The 22,048-nt window shown below is 41.7% G+C and overlaps 1 protein-coding gene across 1 annotated transcript in view; it reads right to left on the bottom strand.

Moving 5' to 3' along the window:
- Positions 1-558: 558 nt before the first annotated feature.
- Positions 559-22,048, bottom strand: part of LOC112251572 (ephrin type-B receptor 1-like) — a 200,872-nt gene continuing 179,382 nt past the window's right edge. Inside the window, exons 12-16 of the mRNA XM_042322148.1 lie at positions 19,729-19,944; positions 9,165-9,314; positions 6,192-6,385; positions 5,882-6,037; positions 559-3,573 (exon numbers count right to left, since the gene is read on the bottom strand). Coding sequence (XP_042178082.1) covers positions 3,465-3,573; positions 5,882-6,037; positions 6,192-6,385; positions 9,165-9,314; positions 19,729-19,944 — 825 coding nt within the window. The 3' untranslated portion in view covers positions 559-3,464. The remainder of the gene's footprint in view (positions 3,574-5,881; positions 6,038-6,191; positions 6,386-9,164; positions 9,315-19,728; positions 19,945-22,048) is intronic.

Raw genomic sequence — 22,048 nt, 5'->3', positions numbered from 1 at the left:
GGGTAAAAATTCAACGTAAAATCATTTTTTTTGCATCCTGTGTCTTTGTGCTGTTGTTGAAGAAACATTTACATTCAGTCCCATTTGAGACAAGAAATATGCCAAGTTTGAAATCCTGCCTCGGTTCGTGATACATTAAAACAGGCATTCCACATACAGCAAGATTACATCTGTGGGTCCCTACACTCTCATTCCATCCCCCTTAAAATCCCATGTCAAATGTGTGATATGAAACTTCAAATAATGTGGCTTTCTTATTGCATTTGGCCATTGTTTATTACCCTATGTTGGATACTGAAGCGTAAAGTAATTTCAGGACCTCTATAGCTCCCACACACTTGATGCTGAGGGTGTCAGCATCAGCAATACTTCACAAAGGGGTTTATTGAAACACAAAAGGCAAAAGTTGTATTCTAACTTCTCAACATAATGTTTTTTCAAGGGCATGTTAACACAGGCTTGTATTTTCAACTGCATTCACGCTGTTCATTTGTTCTCCACAACTTAAAAGATCTCACGCAGACTGACGACCTTCCAGGGGAATACATGGACTTGCTTGATTGATTTGTCTTTATTGAGTGCATTTAATACAATATTTCTTCTCAGAAAGTTACAACTACAAACTCTGACATACTCAGCACAATAAACAAATTTGTAACTGTACAATGACACCCCCAAACAAATGAAAAGATCCCTCCTGGTTGTGTCAAGTCTTATTTACAGTAGGTTGGATGAGTGTGTCCGTTCTCATGCCGCTATGTTGTTGCTTTCCAGCCTTAGTCCAGTGACATGGCCGGAGAAAAGAGCCACCAGTGAGATGTCTTTGAAAATGGAAAGGGGCCGTTTCACAATGGCGTACTCTGAAAATGTAGGGGGAAAATCTGTCTTGATCCAAGCAATCTACTTTTTTTTGACGAGCTGGAAATATCACATTCCTCAAAATGTAGATAAATACTGATTTTGAAAACAGACAAACAAACAAACAAATCTGAGAAAAATTTCTCACAACACCCCAAAAACAGCAATATCCTGGGAGACAAGTTTGTTTAAGTGGCAGGAGAATAGGAGAGCATGGGAGTGAAAGTTCGAGTTAGGGTTTGGGCCAGGAGGTTTCTTATCTGCTGGTGGATTACTTAAAGTGGCACAATTACAAGGGGAGGTGAAGTCAATGTGACAATTAAACAGTCTAGAAAGTCAGCAATACCACCATAAAGTATGTCCACTTGAATAAGGAATGAGTCCACTTATAGGAATCTCTATGTTTGCCTCAATGAGTCTGGGAGTGTCTGCATTTGCTGTTGGACCTTGACTTTAACAAATTACAGAAAGGCACTTTAAATGCAGAACTCAGATAAGAGACCTCACAATGTCAGACTACTTTCACATTCAGTGCAAGTTCTCCAACTTCTCCCAGCTTTCATCTTCAAAATAACAACACTTTTCCCAATTCCACCAGTCTATTACCCGAATCAGTGGAGTGAAGCTGAACACTAACGTCCAACCGTTACCAAATTACTATTATAAAAAGGAAAACTTGAATAAGGACAGCAACTTTTTATGTCCCCACAGAATGAACAGATGTCGAATTTAGAAAGACTTAAAATTCCATAATGACACTTTCTTCTTCAAAGTCTGCTTGAATGCAGGTGATACAATACTCTCAGTATTATGTTATGCATTAGGTACTGTTGAGACAAATTTGGCAAAAGTGTTTTTGTAACACTTAACCTGATGGGCCCTGACATACAGTACAGTCTGCTCAATAATAACTCTTTGTTGCCACCAATAACGAACTGTGAGGGGTTACCATGACACTGCTGAAGACAGCTCCTACTGTGATAGTAGTTAGAGAGACAATGATTTGCAATGGAGATGGCAGTTACTCTGTACATAGCTTCACATGCAGTCTAAGGCCTGCTGAGCAAATATGCACACAAATGAACAGTAGACACTTTTTCAAAGGTATTATGTTAGAAGGCTCCCACTTGTTACCCTGTAATCCGTCATATTTGAGCTGGGTAATGAATTTGATGCTTCAGTTCCAGCGTCTAGGTCCCCAGGAGAACACAGCCACCCACTTCAAGCTATTAACCTGCACTGTTTCAACAGCCCCAATCATCACCACACATCATTATGAGCTGATCGCAAATAGATGATGTCTATCGTCGGTAGATATCAACGTAATTAAAAAAGGAGAGGAAGTACAAGGCAATGAAATGTCAGAATCTGATAGGAGAATGACCTGTCTGTAACGATCAGTATTCCCCCAGACGTTTTGAACCTCATTCCTGCCCCTTAATGGCTTGGCGTGGGAGGAAGTCACCTGTGTTAATTAAAAGGTAGCTTTACAAAGTCCATCCCTATTACTTATATTCCGACTCTCTCTGTCATAATAACAACAACCTTCACTGACTTACATCATGCTTTTGACACAGTTCTTTAACGCGCCTCGAGTAGCCCAGAATCAACACAGCATGGTCAACCCAACATGTCAAACTGGGAAAGATGTTCTGTTGTCATGTTTGAAAAGGAACTGGAAATGGTAGGTAACATTCTATTGTAGTAGTGTGGTGAAAGCACAAAGCACTTGAGACTGTCAATACAACTTTCAGATTTCATATAACCTTCACTGTCCCTGTAACATTATTTCTTAGCCTGGGTATTCGATGCACAACACTAGACACTTACTGACTCTTGTAGTTGTATGGGTTCAATGTCAATCTGGTCTCTGAAAGTCTAAAACATTACAAAGAGATATCTTATATGTATATATAAACAGTGTATCATTTAATACAGAATCAGTCATGTCGGTCTTTACCCCATGGATCTGCCGCCTATTGGGAAGAACTTCCAAGTGCCTCCATAGAAAATAACCCTTCATGACTACAACAATCCTAAACTATTCAGGTGAAACTAGCTGTTGTTGCAAAAAATGCAAGCATAAAATTAATATCCATATAGTATTTACAAATCATCTTCAATATGAAGATTCATTTAAATAAGTCAATCTACTTGTTTTGATTTTAATATCTTTTTTGTATCTTTTTAAAATTTGGGTGACACCATTTGATGCTGTTCTTTGGCTAAGTCATCCCATTGATCCTCACAAAGTAGCACAGGTTTTTTATATTTTATTTTTCGCACTTTAAGACCATCTGTCACAGCAAGCAAACAAACGCCCTTGCATTTCCACTTGCTCTATTCTTCAGCAAAAAATAAGCCAACTTGATAGACTGCTGTGATTGAACCAGTGAAGTTGTTCTGAGGCAGAATCTTATCTTCTATCCCTTTGTACCTTCAGTAGACTAGAGGGCAGGTATCTTTCCCTCTGGTCTTCAGAAAGTGTGTTGTGGGTGTGAATGTTGTTGTTAGATCAAGGCTAGTGTCTCCACCCTGGTGTATTCTTTAGGGTCATCAGGAGTTCTACTATGGGTTCCATGGTGGTGGTGGTGGCCGCCCTGTAGTCAGGCCATGGAGTTGGGAGACTGGGCCATCTGGTCCCTCATAGACTGGACACTGCTCAGGATCTTCTTCTGATGGCCGGCCAGGGTCACTCCTATCCTCAACAGGTCTCTGACAAACAGGACGAACAGTGTCAACAACATGGCTGAGAGATGGAGGTGTTCACAGTACAGTACCTCATGCCTGTGTGTTTTCTCTTGGATGGAATTATTGGGCTATGGATATTCTCACTGTGCGTGTACTAATACATAGACAAACAATCCCACCATGCACAAAGACAATGGTACAATATTTTGTCTGCTTGGGGCAGAGCAGAAATATAAACATGTAGGGATGGTTTCCAGTGCAGTAAACAATGTGCCAGATACACTCCCTGCTAGAGATAAGCACAATATATTTTACTGTTCCCATTCATATGGTAATACACTGTTCTATTTACAATGGTAAGCCCAGAATGGACACAATTGGTTGAGGAGTGCTGGGAATTGTTGCTGACTTCTACAGTAGCAGTCAAATGGACAACAATAATCTCAAGGCCATCTATTTGATAACTTTTTTTCCCCCCACACATTTTTTTAACCAGGTAGGCTAGTTGAGAACAAGTTCCCATTTGCAACTGCGACCTGGCCAAGATAAAGCAAAGCAGTGTGACACAGACAACAACACAGAGTTACACATGCAGTAAACAATAAACAAGCCAATAACACAATAAACAAGTCAATGACACAGTAGAAAAAAAGAAAGTCTGTATACAGTGTGTGCAAAAGGCATGAAGAGGTAGGCAATAAATAGGCCATAGGAGCGAAGTAATTACAATTTAGCAGATTAACACTGGAGTGATAAATGAGCAGATGATGATGTGCAAGTAGAGATAGATACTGGTGTACAAAACAGCAGAAAAGTACATTTAAAAAAACAGTATGGGGATGAGGTAGGTAGATTGGGTGGGCTATTTACAGATGGACTATGTACAGCTGCAGCGATTGGCTAGCTGCTCAGATAGTTGATATTTAAAGTTGGTTAGGGAAATAAGTCTCCAACTTCAGCGATTTTTGCAATTCGTTCCAGTCACTGGCAGCAGAGATCTGGAAGGAAAGGCGGCCAAATGAGGTGTTGGCTTTGGGGATGATCAGTGAGATATACCTGCTGGAATGTGTGCTACGGGTGGCTGTTGTTATCGTGACCAGTTAACTGAGATAAGGCGTAGCTTCACCTAGCATAGACTTATGGATGGCCTGGAGCCAGTGGGTCTGGCGACGAATATGTAGCGAGGGCCAGCTGACTAGAGCATACAGGTCACAGTGGTGGGTGGTATAAGGTAATTTGGTAATAAAACGGATGGCACTATGATAGACTGCATCCAGTTTGCTGAGTAGAGTGTTGGAAGCTATTTTGTAGATGACATCGCCGAAGTCGAGGATCGGTAGGATAGTAATTTTTACGAGGGTAAGTTTGGCGGGGTGAGTGAAGGAGGCTTTGTTTACGAAATAGAAAGCCGATTCTAGATTTGATTTTGGATTGGAGATGTGTCTTGTCATGGACTCAGAACTGAGTGATTTCTCCTTAGATGAGCCAGCTGCAAAGTCAAAATGTACTATATTGTAAAAAATGTATGAAAACAAAAATGTCCTTTTTGGTCTGAATTTAAAATTAGGGTTAGGCATTAGGGTTAGCAGTGTGGCTAGGGTTAGGGTTCAAATCAGATGTTATGACTTTGTGGCTGTGCCAGCTAATGACCACTCTGCAAAGCTGCCTCCAGAACAAGATTCACGACAAAAAATGCTAACCGGCAAACAACCAAAGGAAAGCCAATCATTTGTCCTACTTTAAATAATTTGTATTCGTGCCACTATCAAATCAAAGTGATTAGTAAGACCTTGGCGACGTAGACCTATCCAGAGCTCTGAATGCCTGGTGGATTTGAAGCATGACAGTCCTGAGCTCCTATGGACATTTACTGAAGGGATTATTCCTGTGTCTGAGCCAGGAGCATGATTCCCATTATTCTGAGACAGCTTTTTGAAGGTGGATGTGTGACTGCAATGGCCTGTGTGGCTGGTTGGCTGTCTCAGTGAACCTGATTGAAAATTCATTCCAGCCTGCCCCATTACACTACATCTAGAAGAGTGCAAATCTAATTATAGGGGGATAATACTTCTGAGACCTTCTGTAATCTGTGACAAATGAGTGTGTTGCATTCACCCGTTTGCGTGTGTGTGCATGTGTGCAGGCAGGTGTGTGTTTTCCATGACTGCTAGTGTAACACTTCTCAAAAAAGTAATATTGGGAAGCATCTACCTGATCAAGGGCTGATCAAATATTATGTTGCTACAGTGGATAGTGATTGGAGGGTTTTACTGTTTGGTGACTCCTCATAAGATGGAGAAATTAGGTGGGATACAACGACGTCAGGACTTACTCAGAGGTGATCTGAGCCACCAGGGGTAAGGAGGTGAAGCCGGACCCCAGAAAGGTGTCTCTGTACTGGCCCATCTTGATGGCACCTAGCCAGTCCTCCACAGAGGTGAAGGTGGTGAAGTCTGGAATGGAGCGGCCCAGCAGGGGCTGAGAAGGCCTATGGAGAAAAAGAGAGGAGAGGGATGAAACATTGAAAGGATGTGATACAGGAGAGGGGAAACCTGGGACAAGTGTTTCAGTAATATGGTTTGTGTGCTATGAAGGTGATGTATGTGTTCTGTTGAGAGTCAAACCAGTTTTTACAGACGTACACTGCAGTGATGGTGGCCACAGCTTTGAGGCTGGTAGGGTTGCGCATCATCTTGTCCAGTGTATTGACGATGTCAAGGAATTTGGGCCGGGCGTTTCTGTCTTTCTGCCAGCAGTCCAGCATCAGCTGGTGTAGTGCTGTGGGGCAGTCCATGGGAGGGGGCAGACGGTAGTCCTGCTCTATGGCATTGATCACCTGTACCAGGAGGAGAGGAGAAAGAGATGTCACATTCAAAGAGAGGAAAGGAAGGAAAAAGAGAGGGACATAGTAGACTACACTGGGAGACTGAGAATCAAAAGGACACTCCATGAATCTAGACTACAGTTTCAAGACACCTGCAACTGAACTGCTTCCAAATTGGAGGTTTCAGAACACCATAACAGAGCAGTGGATGCCCGCTCTAATAGGATTTCATTGGCATACTTCCAATGATATCATCATATCCAATTTAAGCTTCCTTACAGCTTGTCACTGCTTGTATAAGACCTAGCTTTGTGTTTGTGTAAACACTAGCTGTAAGGAGGGGAAAGATACACCAAATACAATGTGCAAAGTTTTGTTCAACTTCACAGAAATTTGCACTCTTTGTGACCCAGGTATCTTCACTCTACATCCAAATCTGTCAATCAAAGTTTACAGTAACATCCCATTTGATTAATCTATTTTCTCTATCCATACGATCCTCAGCAGATTTTCCCTGGCCTCTGTGTTGCAGCTGAACTTCAGGAGGAACAACGGATACCACAGCTGATAATTGCTTTCAAAAACAGGACGGTCTGAAGGGATTTTGATATATCTCCGTTCCCTGATTTCTCTTTTATCAGAGAGAGGGTGGTCTCTCCAGACAGCCGTCAATCACCACAGCATAAAAGAAAGAAGAGACAGCTTTGCTATAGAAACCGGCAGGAGCCAGCTTCCTTTTGGGGGCTGGGGCCTGATTGCTTGTAAAATAGAAAAAAAAGGAGAGAGTGGGAATTTAATGAACTATATACCGAGAGCTGGTCTGTGTTAAGAAATCTTCCCCCGCCCCTGACTATTCAACCTTGATTGCAGGAGAGTGGCAGGCGAGAGAGTTGCTGTCTGGGAATTCACTACGGGAGATCTCGTTAGTGTCTGAGGTAGGACTGTTGCAAATGGGAAGTCGTGCATTCAACAATAATCTTCTTTACCTATAATCCTCCGTCATCTCTAGGTGGGTTACTCCAAGGATTTACAGAGTGCTGCACTGGTGGAGATTGCAGTGCCACTACACAGGCTCTGAATAAAAACTGCACACAACTACAGAGTCTGGCAGACAGACAGATCCACAACAATTCAGCAGTGTAATATTTGTGATGGAGATTTGAGGAGACCAGTGTTAAGTGTTAGTTTGACATAAAACGAGTATGAATATGAAACCCAGTGTCAATACAGACAAAAGCTCATTAGTAGACACCCATAATGACATCCTTAAATGAAATAATGAGCCCTGTATCATGGTATTCTCAATGTATTTAATGCAGTCACATACAGTGCACTCAGAAAGTATTCACACCCCTTGACTTTTTCCACATTTTGTTGTGTTACAGCCTGAATTTAAAAAATTATAAATTGAGATTTTGTGTCACTGGCCTACACACAAAACCCCATGATGTCAAAGTGGAATTATTTTTTTTAGACATTTTTACAAATTAATAAAAAATGTAAAGCTGAAATGTCTTGAGTCAGTAAGTATTCAACCACTTTGTTATGATAAGTTCAGGAGTACAAATGTGCTAAACAAGTTGCATGGACTCACTCTGTGTGCAATAATAGTGTTTAACATGATTTTCGAATGACTACCACATCTCTGTACCCCACACATACAATGATCTGTAAGTCCCTCAGTCAAGCAGTGAATTTCAATCACAAATTCAACCACAAAGACCAGGGAGGTTTTCCAATGCTTCGCGTAGAATATGGCAATGGTAAAAATGCAGTTATTGAATATCCCTTTGAGCATGGCAAAGTTATTAATTACACTTTGGATGGTGTATCAATACACCCAGTCACTACAAATACACGTGTCCTTCCAAACTCAGTTTTTGGTGAAGAAGGAAACTGCTCAGGGATTTCACCATTACAAAGTTACTCCACAATTCTAACGTAAATGACAGAGTGAAAAGAAGGAAGCCTGTCTTGTTTGCAATAAGGCACTAAAGTAAAACTGCAAAAAACGTGACAAAGAAATGTACTATGTCCTGAATACAAAGCGTTATGTTTGGGGCAAATGCAAAAAACACATCACCTAGTACTACTCTTCATATTTTCAAGCATGGTGGTGGCTGCATCATGTTATGGGTATGCTTGTCATTGTCAAGGACAGGGTTGTTTTTTACATAAAAAGAAACAGACTAAACCAAGTACAGGAAAAATCATAGAGGAAAACCTGTTTCAGTCTGCTTTGAAACAGACACTGGGAGACAAATTCACCTTTCAGCAGGACAATAACCTAAAACACAAGGCCAAATATACACTGGAGTTGTTTACCAAAATGACATTGAATGTTTCTGAGTGGCCTAGTTACAGTTTTGACTTAAATCAGCTTGAAAATATATGGCAAGATTTTAAAATGGCTGTCAAGCAATGATCAAGAACCAACTTGACAGAGATTGAAGAATTGTTAAAAGGATAATGTGCGAAGCTGTTAGAGACTTACCCAGAAAGAATAGCAGCTGTAATCACTGCACATGTATTGACTCAGGGTTGTGAATACTTATGTAAATGAGATATTTCTGTATGTCATTTTCAATAAATTTGTGCAAAAGTGTAAAAAAACATGCTTTCACTTTGTCATCATGCGGTACTGTGTGCAGATTGGTGAGAAAAAACAAATATTTAATCCATTTTGAATTCAGGCTGTAACACAACAAAATGTGGAATAAGGAAAGGGATATGAATACCTTCTGAAGGCACGGTATCTGTTAATACTGCAAGGAAGTTGTACAATACTCACGTCCTGGTTGCTCATGTCCCAGTACGGCCGCTCGCCAAATGACATCACCTCCCACATGACGATGCCGTAGCTCCACACGTCGCTGGCTGAGGTGAACTTCCTGTAGGCGATGGCCTCAGGGGCTGTCCATCTCACCGGGATCTTCCCTCCCTGGGGGTAGAGACAGAGACAAGGAAGAAAGAGAGGGAAATGTTTTAGACTGTAATCTTGTGTCTCTTTACACTGGCTGGTTAGACATGACATTTGACCGTGTCCTGCTTTTTAAGGGCAAGGCCCAAATGTAATAGCCAAAGACGAATGGAGAACCATATCTGTGAGCTTCCTCTTACAATTACAAATACACTGAAATCACCCCACCAATCAGAGTATTTATTCAAAACATACCATCTCCATATCAAAAACATATGCAATGGACTTAAAACCACTCTATTTATATAGCATTATAAACATTCTTTTGGAAAATCTTTTTTTTAATCAAGCTGACTATATTTATTTTGAAAAAATATATTAGTTATGAGTGTACCGACAACACTGGCTCACCATGCAATTATTTTCATTAACATTGATGAACGATGCTCATTACATATTTCCCACCATGCATACAGGACACCCTGGGTGATTTCTCTTACAACTCCTGGAAGAGTGTACTCTTAACAGCACCAAAAGGCCTGGACGTGTATGCTTTTGGATAAGCCTGATTCCAAAAGAACTGCAGGCTTACACAGCCCTCCTCTGGATCTAGCTACATGCTCTGCAGGGAACATATTTATGAGTGTGTGCGGTTAGAGAATCACATTGGGCTGATGGTGGATCCCATCTATTGGAGACAGTTGAATTAAAGACCTCTGTAAGCTGGACTGAAAGTCATGAAGCTCAAGTCCTGTTCTGATTTTTCTGGGCAGAGAGTCTTGGGGTTGAAAAGCCTGTGCTGTGGATTCACAGGACTGGGAGAAAACCCCTGATGAGTGTTGAGCAGGGAAACCACCAGCAATAATATTCACATGCCATCAACAGCTAAATGGACCTGATGCTTACAAGTCAGTTGTTGATTCAAGAATAACATATGTATTACTAAGGATCTATTTTAGAAGGAAGGTTTTTGATGTGGAAGTGTATTCAGTGTGACATCATGAGAAATGAACCATTGTTCAGAAGCATGCTTTGAATCAAACTCTCAGTTCTTGTGCATTTCATTTACAGCGCTTTGAGATACTTTCTCTCTGTGTGTTCTTTGGCTCCTGGAGGCAAACTCAGATGTCTCTTCCACAACAGAAGAAAGGAATGCTACAGCAAATACTACAAATCCCAGTATTTCCTGCTGAATGTATTATGCTTCAATGGTTAGCTCGTTTGAGGCTGCATTGCAGATCCCCTATAATTAACGCTATGGGGGAGGCAGCCGAACCGCAGGTTTTTAATAAAGCAAATTGTTGAAATGCAGAGGAAAACAAAAGGCTTGGCTCACACTGTATATTTATAATGAATAGAGTCGACTTTCTCTCTCTACCCAATAAAAACTGTGAGAAGAGAGAATTCCCTCAGGGAAACAAGGAAATTATGAAACTTAAAAGTGTTGACAGTATTACTGTAAGGTCTATAGTCAACAAAGCTTCAGAGCTCCAGACACTGTGTGATGTCTAGTGTAAGGAGTGGAGAAAGGCATAAGGAATGGAGAGAGATAGCGTAGGGAGTGGAGAAAGGCATAAGGAATGGAAAGAGGTAGTGTAGGGAGTGGAGAAAGGCATAAGGAATGGAGAGATATAGTGTAGGGAGTGGAGAAAGGCATAAGGAATGGAAAGAGATCGTGTAGGAAGTGGAGAAAGGCATAAGGAATGGAGAGATATAGTGTAGGGAGTGGAGAAAGGCATAAGGAATGGAGAGAGAGAGTGTGAGTGGAAAAAGGCATACTGAATGGAAAGAGATAGGAGTCTTTATTAAATTCACAGTACAACTACTGATATCATTAAAAGCTGCTGTGTTTTGGTACTGCGTGTTGGTTACACCATGACTTTTACTTAAATGAATGACAAGAATTACATGTCATAATTTATTGAAGTATTTGAAATGGGTGTCTTCTTTTTGAGGGGTATGCTAACCTACATACAACACATACAGAAACAACCCCTCTCCTGTATCTCTCCATAGCACAAATACAGGCAAACCTCTCTCCTGTATGTCTCCATAGCACAAATACAGGCAACCCTCTCTCCTGTATCTCTCCATAGCACAAATACAGGCAAACCTCTCTCCTGTATCTCTCCCCAGAACAAACACAGGCAAACCTCTCTCCTGTATCTCTCCATAGCACAAATACAGGCAAACCTCTCTCCTGTATCTCTCCCTAGAACAAACCTCTCTCCTGTATCTCTCCCTAGAACAAACCTCTCTCCTGTATCTCTCCCTAGAACAAACCTCTCTCCTGTATCTCTCCCTAGCACAAACACAGGCAAACCTCTCTCTTGTATCCCTCCCTAGAACAAACACAGGCAAACCTCTCTCCTGTATCTCTCCCTAGCACAAACACAGGCAACCCTCTCTCCCTCTGTTTCCTTTCCACTCCCTCCCTCTCATGCACGCACACACACACACACACACACACACACAATCTTCATGTAGTATACATTTACACACATAACGTAAGCTCATAAATCTGCCACAGCAAATCATAAATAGTAATGTGAAGCCTAACCAGATTACTTTGTTTTTCCAATCTTCAAGGATAAATTAGACTATTAATATGGCAGAGGGGTGATGAAAAATGCCAGCCGGCATAATTTGGTTTATGATCCCATTGGGTGAAGAGAATGGCACTTATTCTGTAAAAAAAATAGAACTCCAGGGGTATCGAGGGCTGGCTTTTCCCATCTCACATTCTTGTTTTTATAGTACAGTTAAACCCAAATCAATATGGCCCTACTCCAGATATGTATCATTGGGACAATTCAGCAAAGCAGGCTTTTCCCCTCAGTCTCCAGTGACTGTCATCCCTTCTTAAAGCCAAGTGGGTTTCACACTGTCAAAACCATGAGGATATGTATCTACATGGCAGGAAGAAGGGAAACCCTGCATTAATGGAAATTTAGAGAGCAGTACAAGTTATATTGATATTTTCTGGAAAAACAGTTTGTGGAAACCGACTGGGTAGATACGGATTGATACATTACAAATAGGAATAGGAAATAATTATCACGTATACCTCCCTAGCATACAGCATTCCCATGGTTCCTGCATTACTTATGCTCTAACCTATTTAAATATTGACAAACTTACTTTATAGTTGTGTCAATATTGAGATGTTGAAGTCACATACTGCACAAGGGACCAGGAGGTTGGCTTAGATAGAGGTCATTTAACGTATCATCTTTGACCTATGAAGGACTGGACATAAATTATTAGATGAGAAAATGTAAATGGTGAGCCACCCACTGTGCAGTTCTGGTGCTCTTTGATAGCTTGTTCTGTACAGCTTTGGGCCTCTACATTCTTCTGTCTCAACTCTCACTCCCCATGATGTGTGTGACATTTACAAAGGCCTAAAAGTCACTGCACACACTAACACTACAAATCTCCACTACAAAGGTGAGTAAAATAGCCCCTCATGGCCAAAGCCATTATATCAGGTTTGTTATAATATGTGTGATATAAACAATTAGCAATTAGATTGTATGTATGTATAGTGCAATTCATCAGTGAAATCGAACATGCTTTTCAATTAGTAATCTTACTGCCAATGGGTTGCAGTCAGCAACTAAAAGACTGTGGTTGGAAGTAGGAGAAATGCTTTACTTCTGCAATGGCTGTTTTTTTTTAATCAGGTGCGGTTAAGAAATAACCTTTTCACCTCAAAAAGCCCTTTCAGAGTCAACCAACAGAACATTGGCTGGAGAACTGGAATTAAAAGGGCAAGCAAACAGAAAGAAATCAATGATGTTGTTTAGCAGTGCAGTCTGAGGTGCTAAGGGTAGAGCTCGTTAGGTGAAAAGGGCGACCCCAGCCCAGATAGCTCTGTTTCCCATTTCAAACAGCAGTGGAGCAGCTCAGCCCTGTAATGGAAACAGCTAGCCTGTTGGCCAGGTTCGTTCCTCATGTTGAGTTGGGATATGATGAGAAACTGAAGCATTGGAGCTACCCCTGCCATATTTATCACAGCAAACCCATGTTATAGGAGAAAATATGGCGCTGTACAACGTGAAGATCGGGAGTAGGCTACAGTACTAAGAGCTTAACATTTCCACATCCTACATGTATAATTGTAGTCTAACCAATACCCAAATGGAGATTCAGTGAAAATAAAAATCTCATTGATTTGTCAAGACTAGTCCCCATGCTTGTCTCAGAGCAGCACGAAACGGTGCTAAAATAGTGACCACAGCGGGTAGGCTATTGCTTCAAATCCTATTGCTTCTAACTTCAATATGCTCTTCAAATAAATAAGACCTACACCACTTTTAACCTTTTTGGGATAGGGGGCAGCATTTTCACTTTTGGATGAATAGCGTGCCCAGAGTGAACTGAATCCTACTCTGTCCCAGATACTAATATATGCATAATATTATCAGTATTGGATAGAAAACACTCTGAAGTTTCTAAAACTGTTTGGATGATGTCTGTGAATATAATAGAACTCATATGGCAGGCAAAAACCTGAGAAAAATCCAACCAGGAAGTGGTACATCTGACATTTGTAGTTTTTCAAAGCTTGGCCTACCGAATACACATTGAGATATGGATGAGGTTGCACTTCCTAGGGCTTCCACTATATGTCAACCGTCTTTAGAAACTGGTTTGAGGATTCTACTATAAAGGAGGGGCTCATGAGACCTCTTTGAGTCAGTGGTCTGGCAGAGAGCGTTGGTCTCATGACGTGCGCTCCCGACAGAGTTACTTCTCGTTCCAGTGCTTTTCTGAAGACAAAGGAATTCTCCGGTTGGAAAATTTATGTTTTATGTTAAAAATATCCTAACGATTGATTCCATACATCGTTTGACATGTTTCTAAAGGACTGTAAAGGAACATTTTGAGTTTTTGTCTGGATGAAGTGCCTGCGCCTCGAAGATGGATTAATGGGCTGAACATGATAACAACAAGTGGCTATTTGAACATAAATGAAGGAACTTTATGGAACAAATCAGTCATTTATTGTCGAACTGGGATTCCTGGGAGTGCCTTCTGATGAAGGTCATCAAAGGTATGTGAATATGTATGGTGTTGTTTCTAACTTTGTTGATTCCAAAATGGCGGATATTCCTCTGGCTGTTTTGGGTTCTGAGCGCCGTTCTCAGATTATGCTTTTTCTGTAAAGTTTTTAAAAAATCTGACACAGCGGTTGCATTAAGGAGAAGTCTATCTTTAATTCTGTAAATAACACTTGTATCTTTTATCAAAGTTTGTTATGAGTATTTCTGCAAAATCACTGGATGTTTTGGAATCAAAACATTACTGCACGTAAGGTGCCAATGTACACTGAGATTTCTGGATATAAATATGCACATTATCGAACAAAACATACATGTATTGTGTAACATGATGTCCTATGAGTGTCATCTGATGAAGATCATCAAAGGTTAGTGATTCATTTTATCTATATTTCTGCTTTTTGTGACTCCTATCTTTGGCTGGAAAAATGGCTGTGTTTTTTTCGACTTGGCTATGACCTAACATAATCATATGTTGTGCTTTAGCTGTAAAGAATTTTAAATCGGACACGACGCGTAGATTAACAAGATGTTTATCTTTCATTTGCTGTATTGGACTTGTTAATGTGTGAAAGTTACATATTCGCGCGCGGCCTTTTCAGCGGAATGTTGTTGAGGGGTTCCGCTAGAGCTAGAAAGGTTAACAGCACATTACTCAACACCTATGGTAGGCCTGCAGTATATCGGATTTTAATTTTTTCATGACGTGACCGACAATAATTACATATGGGTCTCCCGGGGGCAGCCGGCTCAGTTATCGAACCTACATCTGTAGCAGCGCATTTTCACTGCGATGCAGTGTCTTATACTGCTGCGCCAATCAGGAGGGCTATAATAATACTCTACATGGTGTCCAGGTCAGGATAACCAAAACATTTCTTTATTAAAGACTATCAGAAAGAATGTTGGTACTGATTTATTTTGATCCAAATCCATGAATGAGTGAGTCACTCAGCTTTATGTTGGTGCCGGGCTATATGACTGTGCCATAAACATGATAATACTGTATATATATATCGATATTTTGGAGGTTATTTTGTTATCAAAAAACAAAAGTGAGTGATTGTAATCTGAATAAAAGGCCAAAATAGTATTTCTGTTTTTAGAGGGAGAGAAACTCTGGGCCAATTGTGTGCCGGCCTATGGGTATCTCCCAATCAAGTGTATTTGTCAGGTGCGCCTAATACAACAGGTGTAGACCTTACAGTGAAATTATTACTTACAGGCTCTAACCAACAGTGCAATTTTGAAGTAAAAAAAGGTATTAGGTGAGCAATAGATAAGCAAAGAAATAAAAACAACAGTAAAAAAGACAGTGAAAAATAACAGTAGCGAGACTATATACAGTAGCGAGGCTATAACAATAGCGAGGCTATATAAAGGCACCGGTAAGTCGGGCTAATTGAGGTAGTATATACAGCGGGGCAAAAAAGTATTTAGTCAGCCACCAATTGTGCAAGTTATCCCACTTAAAGAGATGAGGCCTGTAATTTTCATCATAGGTACACTTCAACTATGACAGACAAAATGAGGGAAAAAAATCCAGAAAATCACATTGTAGGATTTTTAATGAATTTATTTGCAAATTATGGTGGAAAATAAGTATTTGGTCAATAACAAAAGTTTATCTCAATACTTTGTTATATACCCTTTGTTGGCAATGACAGAGGTCAAATGTTTTCTGTAAGTCTTCACAAGGTTTTCACACACTGTTGCTGGTATTTTGGCCCATTCCTCCATGCAGATCTACTCTAGAGCAGTGATGTTTTGGGGCTGTTGCTGGGCAACACGGACTTTCAACTCCCTCCAAAGATTTTCTATGGTGTTGAGATCTGGAGACTGGCTAAGCCACTCCAGGACCTTGAAATGCTTCTTACGAAGCCACTCCTTCGTTGCCCGGGCGGTGTGTTTGGGATCATTGTCATACTGAAAGACCCAGCCATGTTTCATCTTCAATGCCCTTGCTGATGGAAGGAGGTTTTCACTCAAAATCTCACGATACATGGCCCCATTCATTCTTTCCTTTACACGGATCAGTCGTCCTGGTCCCTTTAGAGAAAAACAGCCCCAAAGCATGATGTTTCCACCCCATGCTTCACAGTAGGTATGGTGTTCTTTGGATGCAACTCAGCATTCTTTGTCCTCCAAAACATGACGAGTTGAGTTTTTACCAAAAAGTTACATTTTGGTTTCATCTGACCATATGACATTCTCCCAATTTTCTTCTGGATCATCCAAATGCTCTCTAGTAAACTTCAGACGGGCCTGGACATGTACTGGCTTAAGCAGGGGGACACGTCTGGCACTGCAGGATTTGAGTCCCTGGCGACGTAGTGTGTTACTGATGGTAGGCTTTGTTACTTTGGTCCCAGCTCTCTGCAGGTCATTCACTAGGTCCCCCCGTGTGATTCTGGGATTTTTGCTCACCGTTCTTGTGATAATTTTGACACCCCACGGGGTGAGATCTTGTGTGGAGCCCCAGATCGAGGGAGATTATCAGTGGTCTTGTATGTCTTCCATTTCCTAATAATTGCTCCCACAGTTGATTTCTTCACACCAAGCTGCTTACCTATTGCAGATTGCCTATTGCAGGTGCCATTAATACAGGTAATGAGTGGAGGACAGAGGAGCCTCTTAAAGAAGAAGTTACAGGTCTGTGAGAGCCAGAAATCCTGCTTGTTTGTAGGTGACCAAATACTTATTTTCCACCATAATTGGAAAATAAATTCATTAAAAATCCTACAATGTGATTTTCTGGATTTTTTTTCTCATTTTGTCTGTCATAGTTGAAGTGCACCTATGATGAAAATTACAGGCCTCTCTCGTCTTTTTAAGTGGGAGAACTTGCACAATTGGTGGCTGACTAAATACTTTTTTGCCCCACTGTACATGTAGGTATGGTTAAAGTGACTATGCATATATGATAAACAGAGTGTAGCAGTAGCGTAAACGAGGGGTTGGCAGGTGGTGGGTGGTGGTACACAATGCAGATAGTCCGGGTAGCCAATGTGCGGCGGCACCGGTTAGTCGGGCTAACTGAGGTAGTATGTATATGCAGTTAAGGTTAAAGTGACTATTCATATATGATAAACAGAGAGTAGCAGCAGTGTAAAAGAGGGGTTGGGGGTTGAGGGGACACACAACGCAAATAGTCCGGGAGGCCATTTGATTACCTGTTCAGAAGTTTTATGGTCAGGGGGTAAAAGCTGTTGAGAAGCCTTTTGGTCCTAGACTTGGCGCTCCGGTACCGCTTTCCATGCGGTAGTAGAGAGAACAGTCTATGACTGGGGTGGCTGGGGTCTTTGACAATTTTTAGGGCCTTCCTCTGACACCGCCTGGTGTAGAGGTCCTGGATGGCATGCAGCTTAGACCCAGTGATGTACTGGGCCGTACACACTAACCTCTGTAGTGCCTTGCAGTCGGAGGCCAAGCAGTTGCCGTACCAGGCAGTGATGCAACCAGTCAGGATGCTCTCAATGTTACAGCTGTAGAACCTTTTGAGGATCTGAGTACCCATGCCAAATCTTTTTAGTTTCCTGAGGGGGAATAGGCTTTGTCGTGCCCTCTTCACGACTGTCTTGGTGTGTTTGGACCATTCTAAACTCTCAACCTGCTCCACTACAGCCCCGTCGATGAGAATGGGGGTGTGCTCGGTCCTCCTTTTCCTGTAGTCCACAATCATCTTCTTAGTCTTGGTTAAATTGAGGGATAGGTTGTTATTCTGGCACCACCCGGCCAGGTCTCTGGTGTTGGAGTCGTGCCTGGCCACGCAGTCGTGGGTGAACAGGGAGTACAGGAAGGGACTGAGCACACACCCCTGGGATACTCCAGTGTTGAGGATCAGCGTGGCAGATGTGTTGCTACCTACCCTCACCACCTGGGGGCAGCCTATCTGGAAGTCCAGGATCCAGTTGCAGAGGGAGGCGTTTAGTCCCAGGATTCTTAGCTTAGCGATGAGCTTTGAGGGTACTATGGTGTTGAACGCTGAGCTGGACTCAATGAATAGCATTCTCACGTAGGTGTTCCTTTTGTCCAGGTGGGAAAGGCCAGTGTGGAGTGCAATAGAGATTGCATGATCTGTGGATCTGTTTGGGTGGTATGCAAATTGGAGTGGGTCTAGGGTTTCTGGGATAATGGTGTTGATGTGAGCAATCACAGTTGGATGTATATCACGGTTGGAATAATAATAATAATAATAATACGTTTTGTTGTATTATTTGTTTTGTCTTTTCTGGTGGATTAAACTGAAATTGCAACCAATCACGGTCGGTTGTGATACAGTCAACCCAACTTAGAAATACAGATGTCCTAACCTCACGTTAATAAGACTGCGGCAAATAAGAGTGGAGCACAGAGAGTGGAGCGGGGAAGTGGGGCAGACCAGGAGTGGTTAAGACTGTCTTAATTAGCAGGCAGCAAACAAAGCATGGCCATAGCCCCCAAGCTTCTCCAGCCCCCCTCAGCCATCCACCCAGAACCACAGGGTCAGCCATCTGGGTCAACCATGACAGGAACAATACACACTGCCTCTCCGACATACTCACCCACATCCACACAGTCAGGCACACTCTCACTTACTATATACCCTCAAACATCCAGACACCAATGGTTTCTTCAGGAGATGATGATTCTAACGGAGGAAATACGAAGTGGGAAATCTACAATATAGAGTATAATTTAAGAGCTTATCATCAAACCCAAATGAAATCCAACTACTCTCTGACCTAACCTAGCAGAGATCTTAGATGATACTTGCAGGGTTGCCTACTACAATGCTCCTGCAAGCACCAATCAATAATTTGCTATAATCTATGACTGTGTGAGAGAGTGTCTTTGCATAGGCAGACATGTACACTCATCTCAGACATGGGTTGATATTCCATTCACATTTCCAATGTCTAGTGTTCCACATTGTGTGATAACTGTCCATTTTGCTAACGGGAAAGAGAAAAATGTACTGTTTCCTTTCAAAATGTTGATGTTCTGATTGGAGCTGTTGTGGAGGCTGCCCTATGGGAAACTCATTATAAAGTTATGCCTCCTGCACACAGCCAGACAGACACCCAGAATTGTGGAGAAGTTTTTTTTCTATTGAATTTCAGTTTTAACCAAAGAATTGTGAGAAGAGTCAGAACCCATCAAGATTGCAATTCATCAACTTGTGCATTTTGCTGCAGTAGTGCCATATAGCATACTGTAGTTATAGCAAGTTATACTCATACATACTGTAGACTTTGTTATAAGATATGATTCTGGTGAAAGAAGAGTGACATTTGACATAATATAATCCTTATTCACCACAGACACAAATAAATAACCATGGTCAACTATTGAATCACCCAACTCTCTCGACAGACAAGGGTACTCACCAGGGAGCTAGTATAGGTGGGGTCTGATGTGTCATCCTGCAGGTAACGGGACAGGCCGAAGTCGGACACCTTGCAGACCAGGTTGCTGTTGACCAGGATGTTGCGGGCGGCCAGGTCTCTGTGGACGTAGTTCATCTCTGCCAGGTACTTCATTCCTGCGGCGATGCCACGCATCATCCCCACTAGCTGGATCACTGTGAACTGCCCATCGTTTTGCTGCAGTGCAGGGGCCAGGGGGCATAGAGGAAATTATGTCACTTTAGAGGTAATAATATAGTAAAGATTCTTGGGAAAATAATACTCCCACTATGCATCTAGAATGTCCTTGTGTGAGATGCAAAGGTAAAGTTTCAAAAATTGGTGGAGCAGTTTCTTTGTGCCAATAAAGCTTATTAGGTACACCACCCCATTCACGAAAATGGTTCGCTCCTACAGACAGTGAGCCACGTGGCCTGCTATATAAAGCAGGCAGACAGGCATTGAGGCATTCAGTTACTGGTCGATTGAACGTTAGAATGGGCAAATAGAGTGATCTAAGCGACTTTGAGCGTGGTATGGGCTTTTCACGCACGACAGTGGGCTTTTCAGGCTTGACAGTGGGATTTTCATGCACGACAGTATCTAAAGTTTATAGAGAATGGCGAAAAAAATAAAAAAGTCCAGTCAACGACAGTCCTGTGGGCAAAAACAGCTCATTGGTGAGAGGTCGTAGGAGAACGGAAAGAATCATGGAAGCTAACAGGCGGGCCACAAACAGAATGGAGTCTCGGAAGTCACAACTCGTTGGTCCTTTTCACGGATGGGGTATTGCAGCAGAATACCACACAGGGTTCCACTCCTATCAGATAAAAATTAAAATAAGCGGCTCCAGTGGACACGCAGTCACATACACTGGTTAATTGAGGAGTGGAAAAACATCGCCTGGTCTAGAGAATCCCGGTTCCTGTTGCATCATACTGACGGCAGAGTCAGGATTTGGCGAAAGCAGTCCATGGCCCGATCCTGCCTGGTGTCAACAGTAAAGGTCGGTGGCGGTGGTGTAATGCTGTGGGGAATGTTTTCCATGAATAAGTTAGGTCCCGTGATACCAATTGAGCAACGTTTCCATGCCCCAAAGAATTCAGGCTGTTCTGGTGGCAAAGGGGGGTCTGACCCGTTAGTAGACGGGTGTACCTAATAAACTGAAAAAGTGTATATACAAACAGTACTAGTCATAACTTTTGACACACCTACTCATTCCAGTGTTTTTCTATATTTTTACTATTTTCTACATTGTGGAGTGTACGGCTTAAAGTGGTCCTATGGACAGATACTCCAATCTCCCCTGTTAAGCTTTGCAGCTCCTCCTCTTTGTTGCCTCACTGATTAATGCCCTCCTTGCCTGGTCCGTAAGTTTTGGTGGGCGGCCCTCTCTTGGCAGGTTTGTTGTGGTGCCATATTCTTTCCATTTTTTAATAATGGATTTAATGGTGCTCACTGGGATGTTCAAAGTTTCGGATATTTTTTTATAACCCAACCCTGATCTGTACTTCTCCACAACTTTGACCCTGACCTGTTTGGATAGCTCTTTGGTCTTCATGGTGCTGCTTGCTTGGTGGTGCCCCTTGCTTAGTGGTGTTGCAAACTCTGGGTCCTTTCAGAACAGGTGTATATCTAATGAGGTCATGTGACACTTAAATAAAGTCCACCTGTGTGCAAACTAATTATGTGACTTCTGAAGGTAATTGGTTGCACCAGATCTTATTTAGGAGCTTCATAGCAAAGGGGGTGAATACATATGCACGCACCACTTTTCCGTTTTATATTTAACAAGTATTTTTTTTCATTTCACCTCACCAATTTGGACTATTTTGTGTATGTCCATTACATGAAATAAAAATCAATTTAAATGACAGGTTGTAATGCAACAAAATAGGAAAAATGCCAAGGGGGTGAATACTTTTGCAAGGTACTGTACACACACACACACACACACACACACACACACACACACACACACACACACACACACACACACACAGAGTTGAAGTCGGATATATTTCAACTCAGTTTTTCACAATTCTTGACATTTAATCCTAGTAAGAATTCCTTGTCTTCGGTCAGTTAGGATCACCACTATATTTAAGAATGTGAAATGTCAGAATAATAGTAGAAATAATTATTTATTTCCGTTTTTATTCATTTCGTCCCAGGGGTCAGAAGTTTACATACACTCAATTAGTATTTGGTAGCATTGCTTTTAAATTGTTTAACTTGGGTCAAATGTTTCGGGTAGCCTTCCACAAGCTTCCCACAATAAATTGGGTGAATTTTGGCCCAT

The sequence above is a fragment of the Oncorhynchus tshawytscha genome, linkage group LG05 (genome assembly GCF_018296145.1).
Source record: "Oncorhynchus tshawytscha isolate Ot180627B linkage group LG05, Otsh_v2.0, whole genome shotgun sequence".
Classification (NCBI taxonomy): Eukaryota; Metazoa; Chordata; class Actinopteri; order Salmoniformes; family Salmonidae; genus Oncorhynchus; species Oncorhynchus tshawytscha.
The sequence above is the reverse complement of the archived record's forward strand: the minus strand, read 5'-3'. Positions and strand labels throughout refer to the sequence as shown.